At 38.0% G+C, this 17970-nt stretch overlaps 2 protein-coding genes across 2 annotated transcripts; one reads left to right on the top strand and one right to left on the bottom strand.

The window, feature by feature from the left end:
• Nucleotides 1–1408: 1408 nt before the first annotated feature.
• Nucleotides 1409–7263, bottom strand: LOC117304515 (dnaJ homolog subfamily B member 9-like). The gene is made up of 5 exons (XM_033789024.1): nucleotides 7089–7263; nucleotides 4693–4933; nucleotides 3987–4297; nucleotides 3049–3163; nucleotides 1409–1678 (listed from the first exon to the last, which is right to left on the bottom strand). The coding sequence occupies exons 2-5, from the start codon at nucleotides 4913–4915 to the stop codon at nucleotides 1608–1610; spliced, it is 720 nt and encodes a 239-aa protein (XP_033644915.1). The 5' UTR covers nucleotides 4916–4933; nucleotides 7089–7263; the 3' UTR covers nucleotides 1409–1607.
• Nucleotides 7264–7471: 208 nt separating this feature from the next.
• LOC117304504 (protein cereblon-like) lies at nucleotides 7472–17753 on the top strand. The gene is made up of 10 exons (XM_033789012.1): nucleotides 7472–7619; nucleotides 7952–8079; nucleotides 9597–9799; nucleotides 10453–10617; nucleotides 11031–11253; nucleotides 12999–13086; nucleotides 13611–13726; nucleotides 14619–14680; nucleotides 15591–15722; nucleotides 17234–17753. Exons 1-10 carry the CDS (start codon nucleotides 7472–7474, stop codon nucleotides 17394–17396), a joined length of 1428 nt encoding a protein of 475 aa, XP_033644903.1. The 3' UTR covers nucleotides 17397–17753.
• The last annotated feature ends 217 nt before the right edge of the window (nucleotides 17754–17970 follow it).

The following is a 17970-nucleotide window of genomic DNA, read 5'->3' as shown; positions in this document are numbered from 1 at the left end:
ACATTTTGAGAAACGAATCCATTCTTAGGAAATTTTTTTTTTTTTGGAGAAAGGGTTAGGAGACTGAAAAACGTTTCACGCAGTAACGTTTCTCAGGTTGTGTATTCCAATTACGGACCTTTCTTCCTGCTTGGACATAAACCGCTCCGGGTTTTTGGCGTTATCTAAACCATGCTACCTCCTTTTGAAATTAAATGTATATTGTAAAGGATGTCTATATTTTAGAGGATCAAACGGTTCGATACAACCAAAGGTAGACTTTTACTATAAATAGTACAACAAATAAGGTATACTTTTATTATAAATAATAAAAATACAAAATGACGTTTTTGGAACTGAACAAAAATGGTACAAAAGAGAGAAACAAATTACACTACTCCGACGACTTTGGAAGGCTACTGGTAGTTTTAAATTGGGAGATAAGAACATACACAATCTGACTCTTTGGAAATTCTTTTAAATCGAAAATATTTATTAGTAGACAACAAAATTACTTCAAGTGCAGATATGTTTTCAAAAATTTACAATTCTACATATTTATTTCACAATTTTGTACATAAGTATTGCAGTTCTCTGATGAAATTCACTTGATATAGTTACAACAAAGCAAAACTATTAATATAAATTAAATAAATTTAACACTCTAGATATAACTCCATTTCTTACAAATATAGATAGTATATAGCAATCTTGCGATCAGAACAGAAATCTACAAGGAAGTTAGTGTAGTATTTGGCATGACGCGATTTTGTAGGAATGTCCTCGTTCAAGAAAGACTAAACAAATGTTAAGTTCAACTAGAAATCACTAATAATTATTTATGAATATGCATGGTCAAACTTTTAAATATTTGATTTGTTGATTGAGATATTTGATTGACAAACCAAGCTGTGGCCACTAAGAGGAAATTTTAGTCACATTTTCACTTGATTCATTGGTATTATTGATCTTTGAGAAAGATTCTGCTGTAGACCTTTTCTCGTGAGAAAAGGTCTACAGCAGAATCTTTCTCAAAGATCAATAATACCAATGAATCAAGTGAAAATGTGACTAAAATTTCCTCTTAGTGGCGCAGTGTTGAGTGTGATGCATGATGGGACTGCGCATTATTAAACCAATGAGCGTGCATGATACGTTTGCCCATCCCAGCGCCTTTGGTTAAAGGAAGGCGCTGGAGACGAGCGTACCAGAGCTGTGTCATGAGAGAGTTGAAACAACTTAACGATTAAGAAGCCTTTTCAGTCCCCCCCCCCCCCCCCGCCCCCCCTCCCCCGAAAAAAATGCATGTGCACATACAGGGTGGCAGACTAGACTACATATTGGGCTGCGCTGCACTTGCAAATTGGCGTTCAGCAAACATGTGACTCAAGAAAAATGGTCCCTCCATGTCGCAACTCTCTACATTGTCTGTTCACACCCAAACCAAGGAGTGCAGCCCTACAGTGCCAACCATACCTCAAAGAGGCTAAAGGTCCCAAAATGATCATAAAAATTTACATTTCTTCAATAAAAGTGAAATAATTGATCTGTAAACCGCTGTAGATGAATGGGCTTGGAAGGACTGAGTTTGGATGGATGTAATTAATAAGATAAACATTTAGATTTAACTAGGAACAATCTGTATAAGTTGTTATCATATTACCAACACGTTGCTTCACTGTTCTGCACGTTCTTCCGCCTGAATGAAAACAAAACAAAAAGCAAAGTGTCAATAGCTTTGAAAAGTACTTCATAATTTGTAACCACTTGAAAAAAGGGTGACAATTCCATACACAACTCATAAATTTGCGTTTTGCTAGCCATATTTGGGAGGAAAATCAACAAGACTGCAGGGTTAGTAGTAGCTCAGCAGTTTTACTGGACCCAAAACGATTTTATAAGACCACAATCAGTATGAGAAAAACTTGTTTATATAGTTTAATGTGTAAACTGTTTTATTTGAACAAGCATTGCAGAAGATTTATCTTGTTCTTATTTGTAAGTTTACTTCGATACTCAATAACAGAACTGAAATATATTTATCAGACTCAATGTCAACATTTGAAATATCACTTTTGTTTTAAAGTATTTCTTCAATCAATAGAAAACACATAACCCCCCAGAATTTATCAAAGTTGTGAGTTGACTGGTCTTGAGCCTATGGTCCGGTAAACAATTGGATATTAAACATAACATAGAAACAAATTTGTTGGATTTTGTTGACCAAAACAAAGAACAAAGGGTTGATTACTAAGGGAATCAATGTGTGGTGAAGAGGTTTTCAACTATTGGTTTAAACCCAACGAGGCCTGGTTCTTGATAATTTTACCGAGACAAAGTCGAGGTAAATTATCAAGAACCAGGCCTCGGCGGGTTTAAACCACTAGTTGAAAACCGATTCAACACACTTTGATTCCCATTCATAAATACCTTTTTCGGTCAAAAACATCAACACTTTTTGATCAAAAAGTAAAATAAATATGCAAAAATTATAATTGTTCAATGATTTCTTTCAATACAGCACCCCTCCAGATACGAAATGGTAAGGCCCTCGGGTAAACAACTACTTATAAGGGAATGCTGTGCGCGTCGCGGGTATGACGTGATGTGGCACAATTGTTTCAGCCGTTGCTCTTGAAGAAACTGTCTTATAAGCACAGGTGCAAGCTTGCGTGTTACGCCTATGTTTCAACACTTTTTACTGGTCATTAACAAAGGTTTATAACACACCCACGTGACGCGCTCTCCACCAATAGGAATAGCGAACTGTCTGAGGTATTTATGAATGTTCTTTTAGATGATCTTTGACATGCCCTTTTCATCTGTGAAAATGGTAACTGAGAGCAAGTTTGAGTGAGGCACTATAGTCGACCATTGGATGATTTTGCCTGGTTACCTATGCATTCAATACATCCTGGGTACCAGGCAAAAACAACCAATGTCAGCTATATTGCCTCACTTGAACTTGCTCTAAATGTGGTTGGATTGTAGCTCAGCACTAGTCTATGCACTGACTAAGTCTTAAGGATAAATAAATCTGAACACAGTGGTCCGGATCATTTCGCTTACCGTTTGAATGTACTTTATGATGAGTGGAGTGAAATGTACTTCGGTGCCCATGAGCGTCGTCAAATAAACTGTCGCCAAAAAAGGAGTCATGAGATCCTCTCTGCTCTCTCTTTGACTGTGAGAAAAAGAAATTGATGTTTAAGTAAACATGGGATGAATCTCATCTTTTTAAACTGGTTGTTTGACATTTTAACTTTTTGCCAGGTTTCTGTATCTAGATTCCTAAAATTAGTTTTCCGTGTAATACTTTTATTATTGTTCTTTTCAGCGCCTTGAGGCGGATTCTTTCTGCTATTGTTTTTGCGCTTTATAAATTTCGCTTTATTTATAACAACTTGAGAAAGAGAGCATTGTTTATTTGCAGTCAATTCAGAGAAAGTCTGATTTTTTGACGAAACGATAGGATTAATCCTATCTCAAGTTAGGACTCGTAACTCGTCCGGACCTAGGATGGGTTCAACGCGTCCCAACGTCTGTGGTTGCAGAAATTAACTCGTCCTTAAGATTAATCCTAAGTTATGAAGAGTTTGGACTTCCTGCAGACTTGAACGGTAAAGTATCTTGCTCAAGGAGAAAAGTGCCATGACCGGGACTCAAACCCGCATGCTGCTGATCAAAAACACAGAAGCTGGAGTCAGATGCACTTAACCACTCAGCCACAGACCTGCCTTATGTCACTAAAGAACAATAAACTTGGGGGTTTGAATCCCCCAGCTAACCCCTTATTTCACAATGACTAGAATAAATATTTTGTCAAGTTACTGAATCACAACTTCTTGATTTGTGTAATTCATAATCATAGACGTTAAACCAATGTTTGTTTGAGAGAGATTGGCTGTTGCCCGCTTGGTGTTTATATCCCCTTGTAGGAGTTTGCCGAGTTCCCTTGATGGGAAGATCATTCAAACAAACAAACAAACAAACAAACAAACACTTACCCGTGCGTGATTGTGAGCCTTTACATGTGCATTGTGAGCGGTGCGTTGATGTTGGTGCATTCTATTATGAGAAGGAAAACCAGAGCTAAAGAAGTCCTCATCGAATCCTCCCCAGAAGTCACCTCCAAACTTGGATCCCATGCCCTCGAAGCCTGCGTCAAAGTTTGCAAAGAACTGTTTGAAATTGAACTGTTGTCCTCCGTGCCGGCTTCCGCCTCCTGCGTTTCCACGGTTACCTTGATTCTCATATTCTCTCAGACCGAGTCGATCATAAAGCTTACGTTGCTCTGGATCCGATAGTACTTCGTAAGCTGTATATGGAGACAAAACCCCAAATGGAATTTCAATGAATAGGAATTGATAATATCTGTACATTACATAATTTGTTTTTCATTTTTCATATTATGAAGCAGCCATATCAAAGAAATTTCATAGATTGTCGAGGAAGACATTCAATTCCCATAAAAAGTGAAAAAGAAAACGATTTTCTCATGTCTTTGTGCACAAAACTAGGCACAAAGACACCCCAACAGTGGCGCGCAGCCCATGGCAGTGCCCAACACTTGCGCGCCTGGATCGGTCTATACAAACTACCGGAATTTAAAAAAAAGTGTGCAAAATCCACTGTAAGATTATGTCACAATTTTGATACTCAAGTCTCTTCAGCCGAATGGGGAGGGGGGGGGGGGAGTAAAGGTTTGTTTACCTTTAGCAATTTTTACAAATGTTTCTTCAGCATCCGGATCCTTGTTCTTATCTGGATGATACAGAACAGCGAGCTTTCTGAATGATTTCTTGATTTGTTTGTCTGTCGCTGACCGTCTCAGTCCAAGAAGTTTGTAGTAATCTTCATCTTTACAGTCTGCAATCTTTACGAGGAGGATGCTGAGGCAAACTGCTCCTAACTGAAGGAAAACTTGATATTGCATCCTCGGATGTGACTGCACCTGTGATAGAAATATTTATATTAAAAGGTTGACAAAATAAAGTCATAAAACACAAGTGAACCTGAATGAGTACAATTTCCCCATTCAGCTTCCAACAGATAAATAGGGATCAAAGAGCGCATATTCAATAGACATTCAAGTCAATTTGTTCACCCCGACATTTTAATATTTTTCTTAAACTGAAGTTGCACCCACAGATAAATCTGAACCAGTTCAATGTATTATCAAATTTGACATAATAACTAGAAAAACATTAATAATAATAATATTAATAATTTATTGATCTTATATTGCGCTCTTTCCAGGACCTGCCCCCGATTTCACGAAACTCATCGCAAGTAGCGACACATCATAGGGTTTGCGATGTGTCGCAGACCTAAGACACGTCGGGGCTGCGACGAGTTCTACAGTCCATTTCACCAAACACTTCGTAAGCGCGACGAGTCGCAATACAAACTATTTTCACTCTTAATAAAAACAACCATTTGGACGAGGATGAACTCCTAAAGTTCTGCGGCTGTTTTATGTTGTGTACAACTTGGTCATGAAACAGTCGTGTATTATAGTTCATTCAAGATGGCAGACACTCAACCGTTTCGGACTAGTATTTAGGTTTTTGTTTTGTTTTTTTGGTTTATAATTATTTATTTGTTTAGTTGTTTTAGTTTGTGTGTGTTCGTTTGTTATGCGTGTGTTTGTTTTCTTTTCTTTTACCCGTCCTTTTTTTTTGGGGGGGGGGGAGGGCAAATTTCCATTTGTTGTCTAGTGTCTTCCCAATTGGTTCACGGAAGTTACGTGTGGTAATTGTTATGTCCTTTCATGCATTTTGTGCGTAAACAAATGAAACATAGCATGTCGTAACTTACGACGTGTTCTTCCTCGTTGTCAAGGAACTTGCGACGTATCCGACGCATCGTAACTTTGATGAAATCGATTTATACGCATCACAACTTACGACGTGTAACCGGTCGCAACTTGCACTTGCGACGCGTCGCAGCACTTCGTGAAATCGGGGGCAGCCTGTTCGAGGGTGCATGACAATAAAAATTGCAAAAGATTAAGAAAATGACATACAATAAGTGAACAGTTTAAAGAAAAGTACACCCATAAAAAAATATAAGCAAAATAGATATACAACTTTACACGCAAAAAAAAGTGCATTAACACCCTAAAACAATAAAGGCTGTAAAAACAATGCAACTTTGATACAAGAGAGCAACACTCAAATAGAGACCATAAAATTAAAAACTAAACGATACAAAACTCACTACACATTACCGAAGGCTTTCTTCAAAAGAAAAGTTTTGAGTTGCGATTTAAAAAGATTTTGGGAATGCAGTTTACGAATGTTTACAGCCACTTATAAGTAGACCCATGTACGACGGATAATGACAACATTTCAAGAAAAGCAGTACAACGCCCCAGTTACTGGGTCTAAATAATCAGTTTATGTCAATGTTAGCCTTATTTGTACAAAAAGCAACTAAAATGCGATGCGATTGATCTCGTTTGACCAGTGTAGAAATTGAACATTAATTGTTACCACCGTCTACTGCCCTACTACTCAAATACGTGTTTCAAGGTTCTTGTTCTTATAAGGGTTTATTACAATTCAGAAAAAGCATTTTGAATTTGACAATAATTTACTAACTAAAACAATAATTTAATACAAATCAGACAACTCAATATTTAAAAATGAAAAGTAGGGATAAACAAAAAACAGTGTTTCGTTGGGGTGTTAATGTTTGAATGTTCCCACGTGAAAAGGTGTGGTCAGCGGCATTGTTTTTTACGTCCTTAAACTATATTTTCGTCATATTAACAATGTAACTTGATACATTTTTGACAGTTACATCATCAATCATGACATACGTAAGCAACAAAATCAGTTCGTCTTGAGTAATTTTCTTTCATATGTTATTATTATAAAACTCCAATCCATTATATATAATGCATTCTTCAATTATAGAAGTAGCCTACTGTTCAAAACTAAGCTATTTTTGTTTACTACATGGATGACCCTGAAAATTACATACCTTAACAAATTTGGTGAATACAAAATCAATACTATGAAACTAAACAAAATAAAAAAGTAAAAGAACTGTCAAACTCGAAACAAGTTTTCATGCCACAAAATAAATGTCATATAACTTACCTTCCCAAACAAAATGGTGCACAAATTGCAAGAAATCTACTTCGCCTGCTGTTTCGCTTTTATCTTTCAAAGAAGTAAAAAAAATGACATAAAATGCAGCGTAACTAGAGCCGTCCCCGAAATGAGCAATTATACTTTACTGCAGCTGGAGGCATACGCTGTTGTGTGCACCTGTTCCCGTCTCTAAACAAATCAATTAATTAGTCGATGGGCAATGAGGAAAAGGGTACCATACACAATTACCATACAAAATTTGCACTAAGTCGTCTGCTACACGGGGTCTAACCCCATTGGCTGAATACTACCACGTGGCTTAAAGTTCCATCTAGCTGCTGAACCCACGAGAGAATCTGCGAGAGTTTGGGACAATCATAACAAACAAAATGGCAGACGACATGGACGATGAAGATGGGAGAATGCAGGAGGAGGAGGGACGTGAAGATGATGGAGATGATCCTGAAGAGCTCGACGGAGATTTAGATGATGACATTATTCAGGAGGATGAAGATGATGATTCGCCAGCTGAAGAAGGTGAACGCATCGTTTAAATCACCCTGTGAAAAACAACTTCCCAAGTCTTGCTTGCTCTCTTTGCAGAGCGAATTGTTTACCGGTAGTAGTAGAAAACTGTACTGGCTAGACTGTACTGTGGTGATGGCTCAATAGGCTTTATACTAACTTTTTTCCCGACCACACAGGTCATTTTGGCTGGTATATTCTACCTCCATGGTATATTAGGTAATTAGTTTGCAACAGCAGCTGAGTTCTGAGTTGTGTTTTTTACAGATAATTTTTTGGTTTACTTGAATTGAATAATAACCTTAAATTTAAAATAATAGTAGTTTTTGCTCTTTTATGAACAGATGATGATAACAATGAGGGTCTTTTAAGACGCCTTCGTCTCCACATCAGAGGAAGATTAGACCGTGACAGAGTCCAAAAAAGACCAACAAAAGTCACTTATGATGCATCACTTCCAACTACCCATTCAGTAAGTGTCTATTCTACTACAGGCAACAACGATGTGCGATGTTACAACGAATTATAGCCAATAATTTAAGCACTTGATGAAGAATCTTAAAAGCTTGTATTTGATTGATTCTGTGGTTGGCTCTATTTATGCCATGTATTGTATTCATTCATTCATTACAATTTACAAGGGATGTAACAATAATTCTTCACAAAATATTAACAACATGCAAGAGAAAGTCAAGAGAGCTACATTGTTTTGAACAAATTGATTGATTTTTCAATTCACATAAAGCATGCAGACAGAATTGTCATTTGGTGCTCGAAGGTGTAAGTGTTACACCCATGTGTCCCGACGACCCTATGTTTCGACACCCCAATGATTCGACACCCCATTGTTAGTAGGGTGTCGCAGCCGAGCGGATAAGAGCGGATAAGAGCACCGAACTCAAGCTCTGATGCTTCTGTTCGGCAGAGTGTGGGTTCAAATCCCGGTCGTGTCCCTGAGCAAGACACTCAACTGTTATTGGTTGGTTCTCTCTACCCAGGGGTAAATGGGTACCTGTGAGGGCAGAGATGGTTCTTGTGATTGATTTAGCCGAGTAGCGCATATTAATGTTGCACAGGCTGCATACATGTACTCCACCAGGGAGCTGAGATGGTTGATTTAAGGCCCAGTGACCATAAATAATAATGTGAAGCGCTTTGGGACGCCCTCCGGGTGTGAAAAGCGCTATAAAAAAACGGGTTATTATTATTATTATTATTATTATTATTATTATTATTATTATTATTATTATTATTATTATTATTATTATTATTATTATTATTATTATTATTATTATTATTATTATTATTATTATTATTATTATTATTATTATTAGAAGTAGGTTAGTTGCGATAACGACGGCAGGAGGGTTACGTTATCGCAAGTAGAAGTAGGTGTCCCTCTCCTATTGTGTTCATTGCGTCCTGGGAGTCTCAGGAATTATTGAAAGTCTGTAAAATAAACAATGTGGTGGCCAAGCAAATAAGAACACTCAAGCTCTGGTGACTCTGATGAGCAGAGTGTGGGTTCGAGTCGCAGTCGTGACACAATTGTGGCTTTAAAGGCAGTGGACACTATTGGTAATTACTCAAAAAAATTATTGGCATAAAACCTTTCTTGGTGACGAGTAATGGGGAGAGGTTGATGGTATAAAACATTGTGAGAAACAGCTCCCTCTGAAGTGCCATAGTTTTCGAGAAAGAAGTAATTTTCCACAAATTTGATTTCAAGACCTCAGATTTAGAACTTGAGGTCTCGAAATCAAGCATCTAAACACACACACAACTTTGTGTGACAAGGGTGTTTTTTTCTTTCATTATTATCTCGCAAGTTCAATGACCGATTGAGCTCAAATTTTCACAGGTTTTGACAATTATCAATAGTGTCCAGTGTCTTTAAGAACTTAGTTATATTATTCATTGTATTCTTGGAATCTTGAGAATCATTTTGAATGTTAAATTAAACTACAAGTCTCATTTTCTCCTTGTTAGTATCTTGGTAATGATCTTGAAGAGTACAGTGGCAGGACAGTTTTGGATGAGGACAGTTACGTCTCGTTGCCGCTACTGCATCTTCCCGGAGTTATCCTCGTTCCTGGTCAGACGCTTCCTCTTCATCTCTTCAATCAAAGAATCATATCGATGATGAAACACGTCATACAGAATAATCGCACATTTGGTATGATACACGATGGGTAAGTATTACAATTAAATATTTAACTTTTGATCACGAAATGTTTCCGTACAATTGGACTACGGTCTGCATTAGGAGGATGACCTGGATGTAGAATCAATGACCTTGTGGACACGTAATCCCAACATCGCCTCACAAAATAGACTCCTGGGAGTTTAAACCCCCGCCAAGGGCTTCACCCCTTGAAAGCAGCAGGGGCTCATAAGCGGGCTCTTGGACCCCCACGCAGTGAGTGCTACAACTCCTGACGTCTCCCACCCACATTTTAAAACAGATTGACACCCCTGATCTTGGGTGGATCTAACAGTCACTTGAGGTAGAGGGTAAAGAGAATGAATTAATGATACTGAAATTGAGGTTCCCTTATCAAATATTTCAGTTGTCAGATCTTTGTAACCTCGGCTTTCAGAACAGGAATCTGATCTTCCCAATAAGTATCTGATTATCAGGGGCCAAATTTCATAAAGCCTGTAAGCAAAAAAACTTGCTAAGCACAGGCAAATATTGGTTAGCAGAAGCTAGTAACCAGCGAAAAGTCCATAAAGTTTACATTGTTACTGGTGCCCAACCCACTCTTTGCATAATAGCAATGTGCTAAGCAGTATTTTTCTGCTCAACAGTTTCATGTATTTTGGCCCATGTCTTTCCCTTCAGTCATAACATGCAACCAGGCCACGATGAAAGTCCTGCTAATATCGGCACAACGGCAGAGATATACAGTGCTAAGGAAGAGGAGGATAGCGGTGTAGAGACGATGAGAATCAAAGCCACAGGGCGACAGCGCTTCCAAATAATGGAGACAAGAAGACAAGCAGATGGGTGAGTTAATCTTTAAAAATATGTAGGATCATTGTTTCATGTCTCAAGGTGTTAACAATCAGGAAAGTATTTGTTAATTCAATCAATCAAGTCAATCTAATTAATAGCAATAACAACTTTTGGTTTGACGCCTACAGCAGCTTTCAATAGAATAAAGCATTTTGAAAAACATTTCACTTTGAAGTTATGTGGTTATGTGAAAAGATGTATAAGTTTTGTATAAGTTTTTATGCCCCCAACCCCAAATTTGAATCTGAGAAGTGTTGGGCCAGTTTAGGCTTCTCATATTTCTGTATTCGCATTTATAAGGCATCATTCTTCCTGCATGGACAATATTCAATCTGGATTGTTGTTTGGCTTCACTACCGAAATAAATTTAATTAAATGATAAATTTGTTGTATTTCCTCCCCAGCATCCTTATTGGTAGGGTGCGTATCATCACCGAAAGTGTGCTTCCCGATCCTCTAGAGGGAGCTAGATGCTCATCCCACGATAGATTAAGATTGATTCCTCCTCTGAAGCAAGCGAAGGGTGTAGAGAGAGACATGGCATGGATAAAACAGAGGAGGAAGCGATACCTGAGACCTGCTCAATGGACTTGGATTCCGCCTTGGGTCTATGAGATGTATGACGCTGTGAGTACTGATCTTGAATAATAATAATAATAACAAGTTCTTAGTAGTGCATTTCACAGTAACCGTATCATTGCGCTTAGCCTGAACATCTGACGTCACACTTCGTGGCTCGTGAATAGCGCCAGAGACCTGCCTCCAAAACCGGCGTGTAGATTCACCTTTGACCTCAGTCATTTCACATAGAGATACGCAGTCAAATTCTACTGCGGACGTGACAGCTGAGACTGTTTGGGTATCGAAGTCACTCCACGTTTGTCATATCATTGTATCGAATGGAATCACTGGATCTAGCGGCAGGGACCTGTCTTTAGGGGCCTAGTCTACATTGGTGCCCATTGGGGTCATGGGGCCAATAACATCCCTTTAATCTTTCTCAGCTCCCTGGGGAGTATATGACCTCGAGCTGCTGTGGCGCTCTGAAGGCTTTTTCATAATACAAAATCAACCTCTGCCCTCGGAGGACCCATGTATGCCCCTGGGATAAGAGAAGCAATTATGGTGTAGTGCTCAAGGACACAAGTGTCACAACTTGGATTCAAACCCACTCTCCGGTGACTTAACCACAAGAACTTGAATTCGATGCTCTTAACCACTCAGCCATGACACTCCACAATCTTGAATCTTGTTATTCTCTCCTAAACGCTGCTGTCCTGGAGAGGGTGCGACTGCAAAATCAATTTGTGCTTTGTGCTTATGCTGTCAATATTGTGCTTATCAGATTACAATATCGCCAGTTTGTCCTGAGAGCTATGGAAGCGCCATCCTTCTTAAAGCTGGCAGTGCTTCTCTTTGGAACCCTTGCAGATTTGTTTCAGTGACCGCAGCCACTGGTAGCCTTATCCAAAATCTGAACAGCTCTTTGGAAAGGGCTGTAGAGGTTTAGCAGTCAACTTTGGGGGATGGTTGTCTGTAGATGAGGCTATGTTGATAGGCCTGGTGCATCGGCTTGATGATCGTCTGCTTTGTTGAGAGCAAAGTTGTTTTAGGGTTTGGGATGCAATGGTAAGTTTTGTAGATTGAAGAAGTCATGAGAAGCCGGGTAAGAGTTACACCCATGTGTCCCGACGACCCTATGTTTCGACACCCCAATGATTCGACACCCCATTGTTAGTAGGGTGTCGCAGCCGAGCGGATAAGAGCGGATAAGAGCACCGAACTCAAGCTCTGATGCTTCTGTTCGGCAGAGTGTGGGTTCAAATCCCGGTCGTGTCCCTGAGCAAGACACTCAACTGTTATTGGTTGGTTCTCTCTACCCAGGGGTAAATGGGTACCTGTGAGGGCAGAGATGGTTCTTGTGATTGATTTAGCCGAGTAGGGCATATTAATGTTGCACAGGCTGCATACTCCCCACCAGGGAGCTGAGATGGTTTAAGGAGTGATTTAAGGCCCAGTGACCAGGGGTAATAATGTGAAGCGCTATGGGTCGCCCTCCGGGTGTGAAAAGCGCTATATAAAAACGGGTTGTTGCAATTATTATTGACACCCCTAGTGTATTTTCCTAACCCTTTATACCCTAACCATAAGACATATACTGAGAAGGGACGAATAAACAGGAGGGTTGTACATGTACCTCCTCTGGATGTTACCTCCATTTGTACCTCAACTATTACATTTTCCATTACTATTATTACTATTGGATTTCCCCCTTAAGGAGTTCTTTCATTTAAGTTTCTGATTTTGATTTGAATTTAAATATTACCAAGTAATGTCATTTTAATTGACCTTTGACCTATTTGTATACCTAGGAAGTACTGATGCTACATATCAAAACAGAACTGAAGAGCTGGTTTGAAGATTCGGTGAAATTTGACACAGTTCCATCAAAACCCTCAGGTAGGAATTATTTTACATTTGCATTTTCATATTTTTATAAAATCTTCTTTATTTTATCAGTTGAATACTATATGAGTATCAAGGGTGACCAGATTGGCATAATGGTTGGTATCTTTCCACCCCTTCGACCTCTATGACCTTGGTTTGAATCAAGCTGGGGGTATCATGTGGATTGGCTTTTCGGTTCCTACCTGACTGAGTGGGCTTCCCCTGAATAATTTTTCTTAGAGTTGTTCTCCTACATCTAAAACTGAAACTTCCTTCCATGTCTTGTCTCCATACTCTTGTACAGCGATTAAGTTCGCTTTTGTCAGAGTCCTTGGCCGCACAGCCAGAATTAATAAAATCAAATCAAATTTAATAAATTTAGTTTTAAAAAAAACATGAACTATTTTTTTATCTTTATATAAGAAAATTAATACTCTTGTTTCATTTAAGATACCACAAGAATAGTCAAATTTGTATTGTTTTTAACAAATAATTTTCAAAGTCCTTTTCCCCTCAAATTTTGTTTCTGTCTGTAGATTTTTCCTTCTGGGTTGCCAGTAATATTCCCCTAGCTGATTCACAGAGACTTAAGCTTCTAGAAATCAACTGTCCAGTTCAGAGATTACGTCGGGAGCTTGACATTCTTAGAAAGGTTGGTTTAATACCTGTAAAAAAGATTCTATTTTCTCCTATAATATCCTAAAGTTCTCTGTTTTTTCATGGTTTTAACTGTAAGGGGTTATAAATATCAGACTTTTATCTCATTTCAGACAAAAAAAGGGAATTGCCATCATTACAAAATACTTCCTAATAACAAATTTTAAATTTGTAAATTTGATATTTGTAAACTGTTTTTCATGCAATATTTTACTGTCTCTTTGCCCCTTTGTTCCATGTGTTTTCTTTTCTAGTGTCAAGTGTTTTCTTGTTAAAACCATTGGACACTTTCGGTAAACAGTATTGTCCAAAGGCCCACACTTCGTGTATCACAACTGACATATAAAATAACAAACCTGTGAAAATTTAGGCTCAATCGGTCATCGGAGTCGGGAGAAAATAACCGGAAAACCCACCCTTGTTTCCGCACGTTTCGCCGTGTCATGACATGTGTTTAAAATAAGTAATTCTCGACAACGAGAATTGATAATTGTTTTAATGTTTTCTGAAAAAGTAAAGCATTTCATGGAATAATATTTCAAGAGAAGTCTTTCAGCATTACCTTCTGTAAACCCTGTAAATTATTTGTAAATCTGTGAACTTCTGTTCCAAAAGAGTATAATGTCTTTAAGTGACTTGTAATAAATGTTTTTTTTTTTTTTTTTTTTTTGTACATAAAAAAGGTTTGAAAAGAGAAAATTTATGTACATTAAAGTGGTTTTCAAAATTCTTCACATTTTTTCTATGTCGCACAGATAGAGAGTACTACTTTTTAAGACCTCTTATCCACTCTTTCTAATAATAAGTTTTCTCTTCATACTCTCACTGTATGTACAGAATCAAAGACGCTCAAGTTTTTCTAGTTTATTTTACTTTTTGTTTTACAGTGTACATTGCTTCACTGCACTGAATGTGGACTGGATATTGCCAACAAGAGTGATGTCTTCAGGTGAGAGTCAAATTACAATACGCAGCATGTATTTATCTTAATTTTTCATTTTTTTCATTTCTTGCATGTCCTGGCTGGTCCAGATTATAAAAACTTTGATTTAATTTGTGTTACTTTAGTTATTTTACTAGTGGTTTTTATTGCAACTATAACAATAAATTTTGTAATGGATGTTGTTATGCTGGGCACCTTTTAAAATCAGTATTCTCACTGAAAAGGTTTCCCCTTGGGTTGGTCTCAATGTTTCGACTAGTTTGCTCTAGTCATCGTAAGGGGACTGTCTCCTGACGATGTCTCCTGGTAGTACAGTTAATTACGATCCTATAAGCTCAAGTAGTAGTCCCAGCCTATTTCTTTACCATCCGCCCAGGTAATAGTTAATAAGCAGGACAGTTCTTTTCAGAACTGAGAAGTCTCCCGAACACCTGAACAATCTACTCAAGCAAGATAGTTCGCTAAGAACAAACTCTACCTGGCAAGTAGATACACACATGGTGTTACCGCAAACCAAATATATAATATATTTCTTGAAACAGAGATAGCTCTGCCTATGTAATATGTATGGGTGCATCCATGTGTTAACTTTACTGAAATTTTCAGTGAAAACAATTCTGCTATTTTTGTCCTCTTGACCTAGTGGGGATTTGTACGATGAAGTGAAAATAATCAGAAAGTAGTAAATGCAGTGCTATTTTTGTGTATTTTCTGTCACTCTGAATTGGTGTTAAATTAATCTTATGCGCTTGTCTTGTCGTTCTTCACTGCATTTACAAATGAACATTCTAGTTGTGTATGAATCTTGCCCCCCCCCCCTTATGTGGTGTTAGTTGGTAGCCCTTGCAAAGTGGATGCTTATGGGCTTCCCCTATACAAGATTTGAGACTTTTTGTTTTCTCTTTTCCATGTTCAGTATGTCTTTGGATGGTCCAATGGCAGCGTACGTCAACCCTGGTGGTTATGTACATGATACGCTTACCTTGTACAGCGCTCATAACTTGAACCTAGTTGGTAGACCTACCAAGGAAAATAGCTGGTTCCCAGGGTGAGTACCATTCACTGAAGAATGTTGGTTGAAAGGCAAAACTGTAAATTTGGTGAAGGACTTAATAGTGTAATTACAAAATTGCCCAATTGGGTAAAAACCAAAATTAAAATTACAACGTTGTAATGTTTTATCATATGAAACATGGGAAACTGTTGCGTTCAATGATAATTTTCAACCAAAATGTGTCAATTTGCTCAAATCGTCACCAATTTCACGAAGGGCCAAAAACCTTAAAAATCGATAAAAAACTGACTGGTGGATTTGACTAAGGTGATCGGGATCTAACTATTTACGAAGTTACAGGACTCAAAATTGTCTAGTTTCTTAATTACGCTAATTTGATGAATGACAAAACCTCAAGAACCTGGAATTATGTTTTCACGTAGAGCCAAAAACCTTTTTGTAATTTTTGTTTATACCTTACCACGTTGATTGTACAGCTGGCACAGTGCCAATCATGAGCGCGCCGGCTTTTGCGTTTTCACGAAGAGCCAAAAACTTAAAAGGACCAAAAAAAGGACCACCTGGAACTGCGTTTTCACAAAGTGCAGAAAAGCGTATTGCTCTACCGCGTGGAATTATCCCTTGGCATGGTGGCAAAAGTGGGTGCTCCGGCTTTTGCGTTTTCACGAACAGCCAAAAAGTTTATACACTACGCGCTGCACGCAGACCATGTTTTGACACGTTTTCACGAAGAGAAATATTTTGTTAATTAAATAATTACTCATTCATTAAACACGTTAGGGACAGATTCAAAATTGAAACAGATTTGTATGATTTAGGATCTCTTCTTCCCTGACAAGATTAAATTTTGAATAGTCTACCAACTAGTAGTTTCAAAATAAGCTTAACTTAAAACGCGGTTTTCTCGAAACAGACCTATTTGGCGCAGGGGACTTTTTGGCCCTTCGTGAAATTGCTGATGAAATGTATGATTTATTTAAAGAATTGCTCTTCGTGGAAACGGTGATAATATAGAATGTATAAGACATCACAGCACATTGACATCATGGTTGTTGGTTATCTTTGATTTAATGCCTTTGTACTTTTTCTGAGAAGAGCCTGATTCTGGAACGGGGTATACAATTTTGTTTTATTGCCATTCTATAATGTCATTTGTTCAGTTAATGTTGTAGCTGTTTGTGTACTTGTCTTTTCTGTATCTCACGAAAAGTGTTCTGTGTTTACATTTCTTCATAAGTCTGGAATGTTAGAAATTTTACTCTGATAACATGTACTATCAGTTATTAATTTTACTATATTATTAAATTTTGAATTACTGTGATTTCTGCAACTTTTTGTTGTATTTTTGTCAGTGTTGTTGTTGTTGCAATGCTCAAGTTTACACATACATGTAACAATACAACATACATGATTTCTGCAACTTCGAATAAGCGTATTATGATTGATTGATTATGAACTATTTGCTTGCCAAATGAGCGGCCAATGTCAAAGTTTTTTTGTTGGATGTAAAAGTATCGAAACATTTTTTTGTATCCTACTACTAGGTATGCGTGGACCATTCTGCAGTGTCGACACTGTACCAACCACATGGGGTGGAAGTTCACAGCAGTCAAGCGTAAACTCAAACCGGAGATGTTCTGGGGACTGACAAGGTCTGCTGTACAGCCAGGATTCAAGGATACACAAGACCAGCTACATCTCATATGACCATCTCCTCTTCCATGTTTACATCTCCTTTTTCAGGATGTGGTTCATATCTACTTTTTGAAACCTTTACCCAAACTGTTAATAATTATTTGAAGAAAAAAAAAGCTTTCCGGTCACACACAAATCACAGCTTACAACCATGTCAGTAATATTGATAACAATAATAATATTGATAACAAAAAGAAAACTTTTAATGCTCATTATGTTTACCTTCGAGTATGTGTACTAGCATGGTTCTGATGGAGTTGGTGGACTCAACGTTCAGACAGGTTACTTGCCCCATTATCTTCAAGTACGCGCTAATCCAGCAGTCAGATTCGCAGAATGGAGTGGTGATAAAAACCTATATTGCAGCACGGCTAATATCACTACCTGCGTCTTGTGTGTTCTATGTCATGCGCCAAGTTTGCTTCTTGAAAATAAATACATTATCATACGCGCGCTCATGGAAATACGGTAAATATAGCGCGTCTGCGTCCCATGATTTGGGACGCAGAAGCGCTATATTTTTCCGTATTCCGGTCGTGCTTGTGTGATAACGTATAATGTCAGTAGACTGCTGAATTTCTAGTTG

The sequence above is a fragment of the Asterias rubens genome, chromosome 2 (assembly GCF_902459465.1).
Source record: "Asterias rubens chromosome 2, eAstRub1.3, whole genome shotgun sequence".
In the NCBI taxonomy this organism is placed as follows: Eukaryota; Metazoa; Echinodermata; class Asteroidea; order Forcipulatida; family Asteriidae; genus Asterias; species Asterias rubens.
Note: the sequence above shows the minus strand (reverse complement) of the source record. Positions and strands in the feature narration are given on the sequence as shown.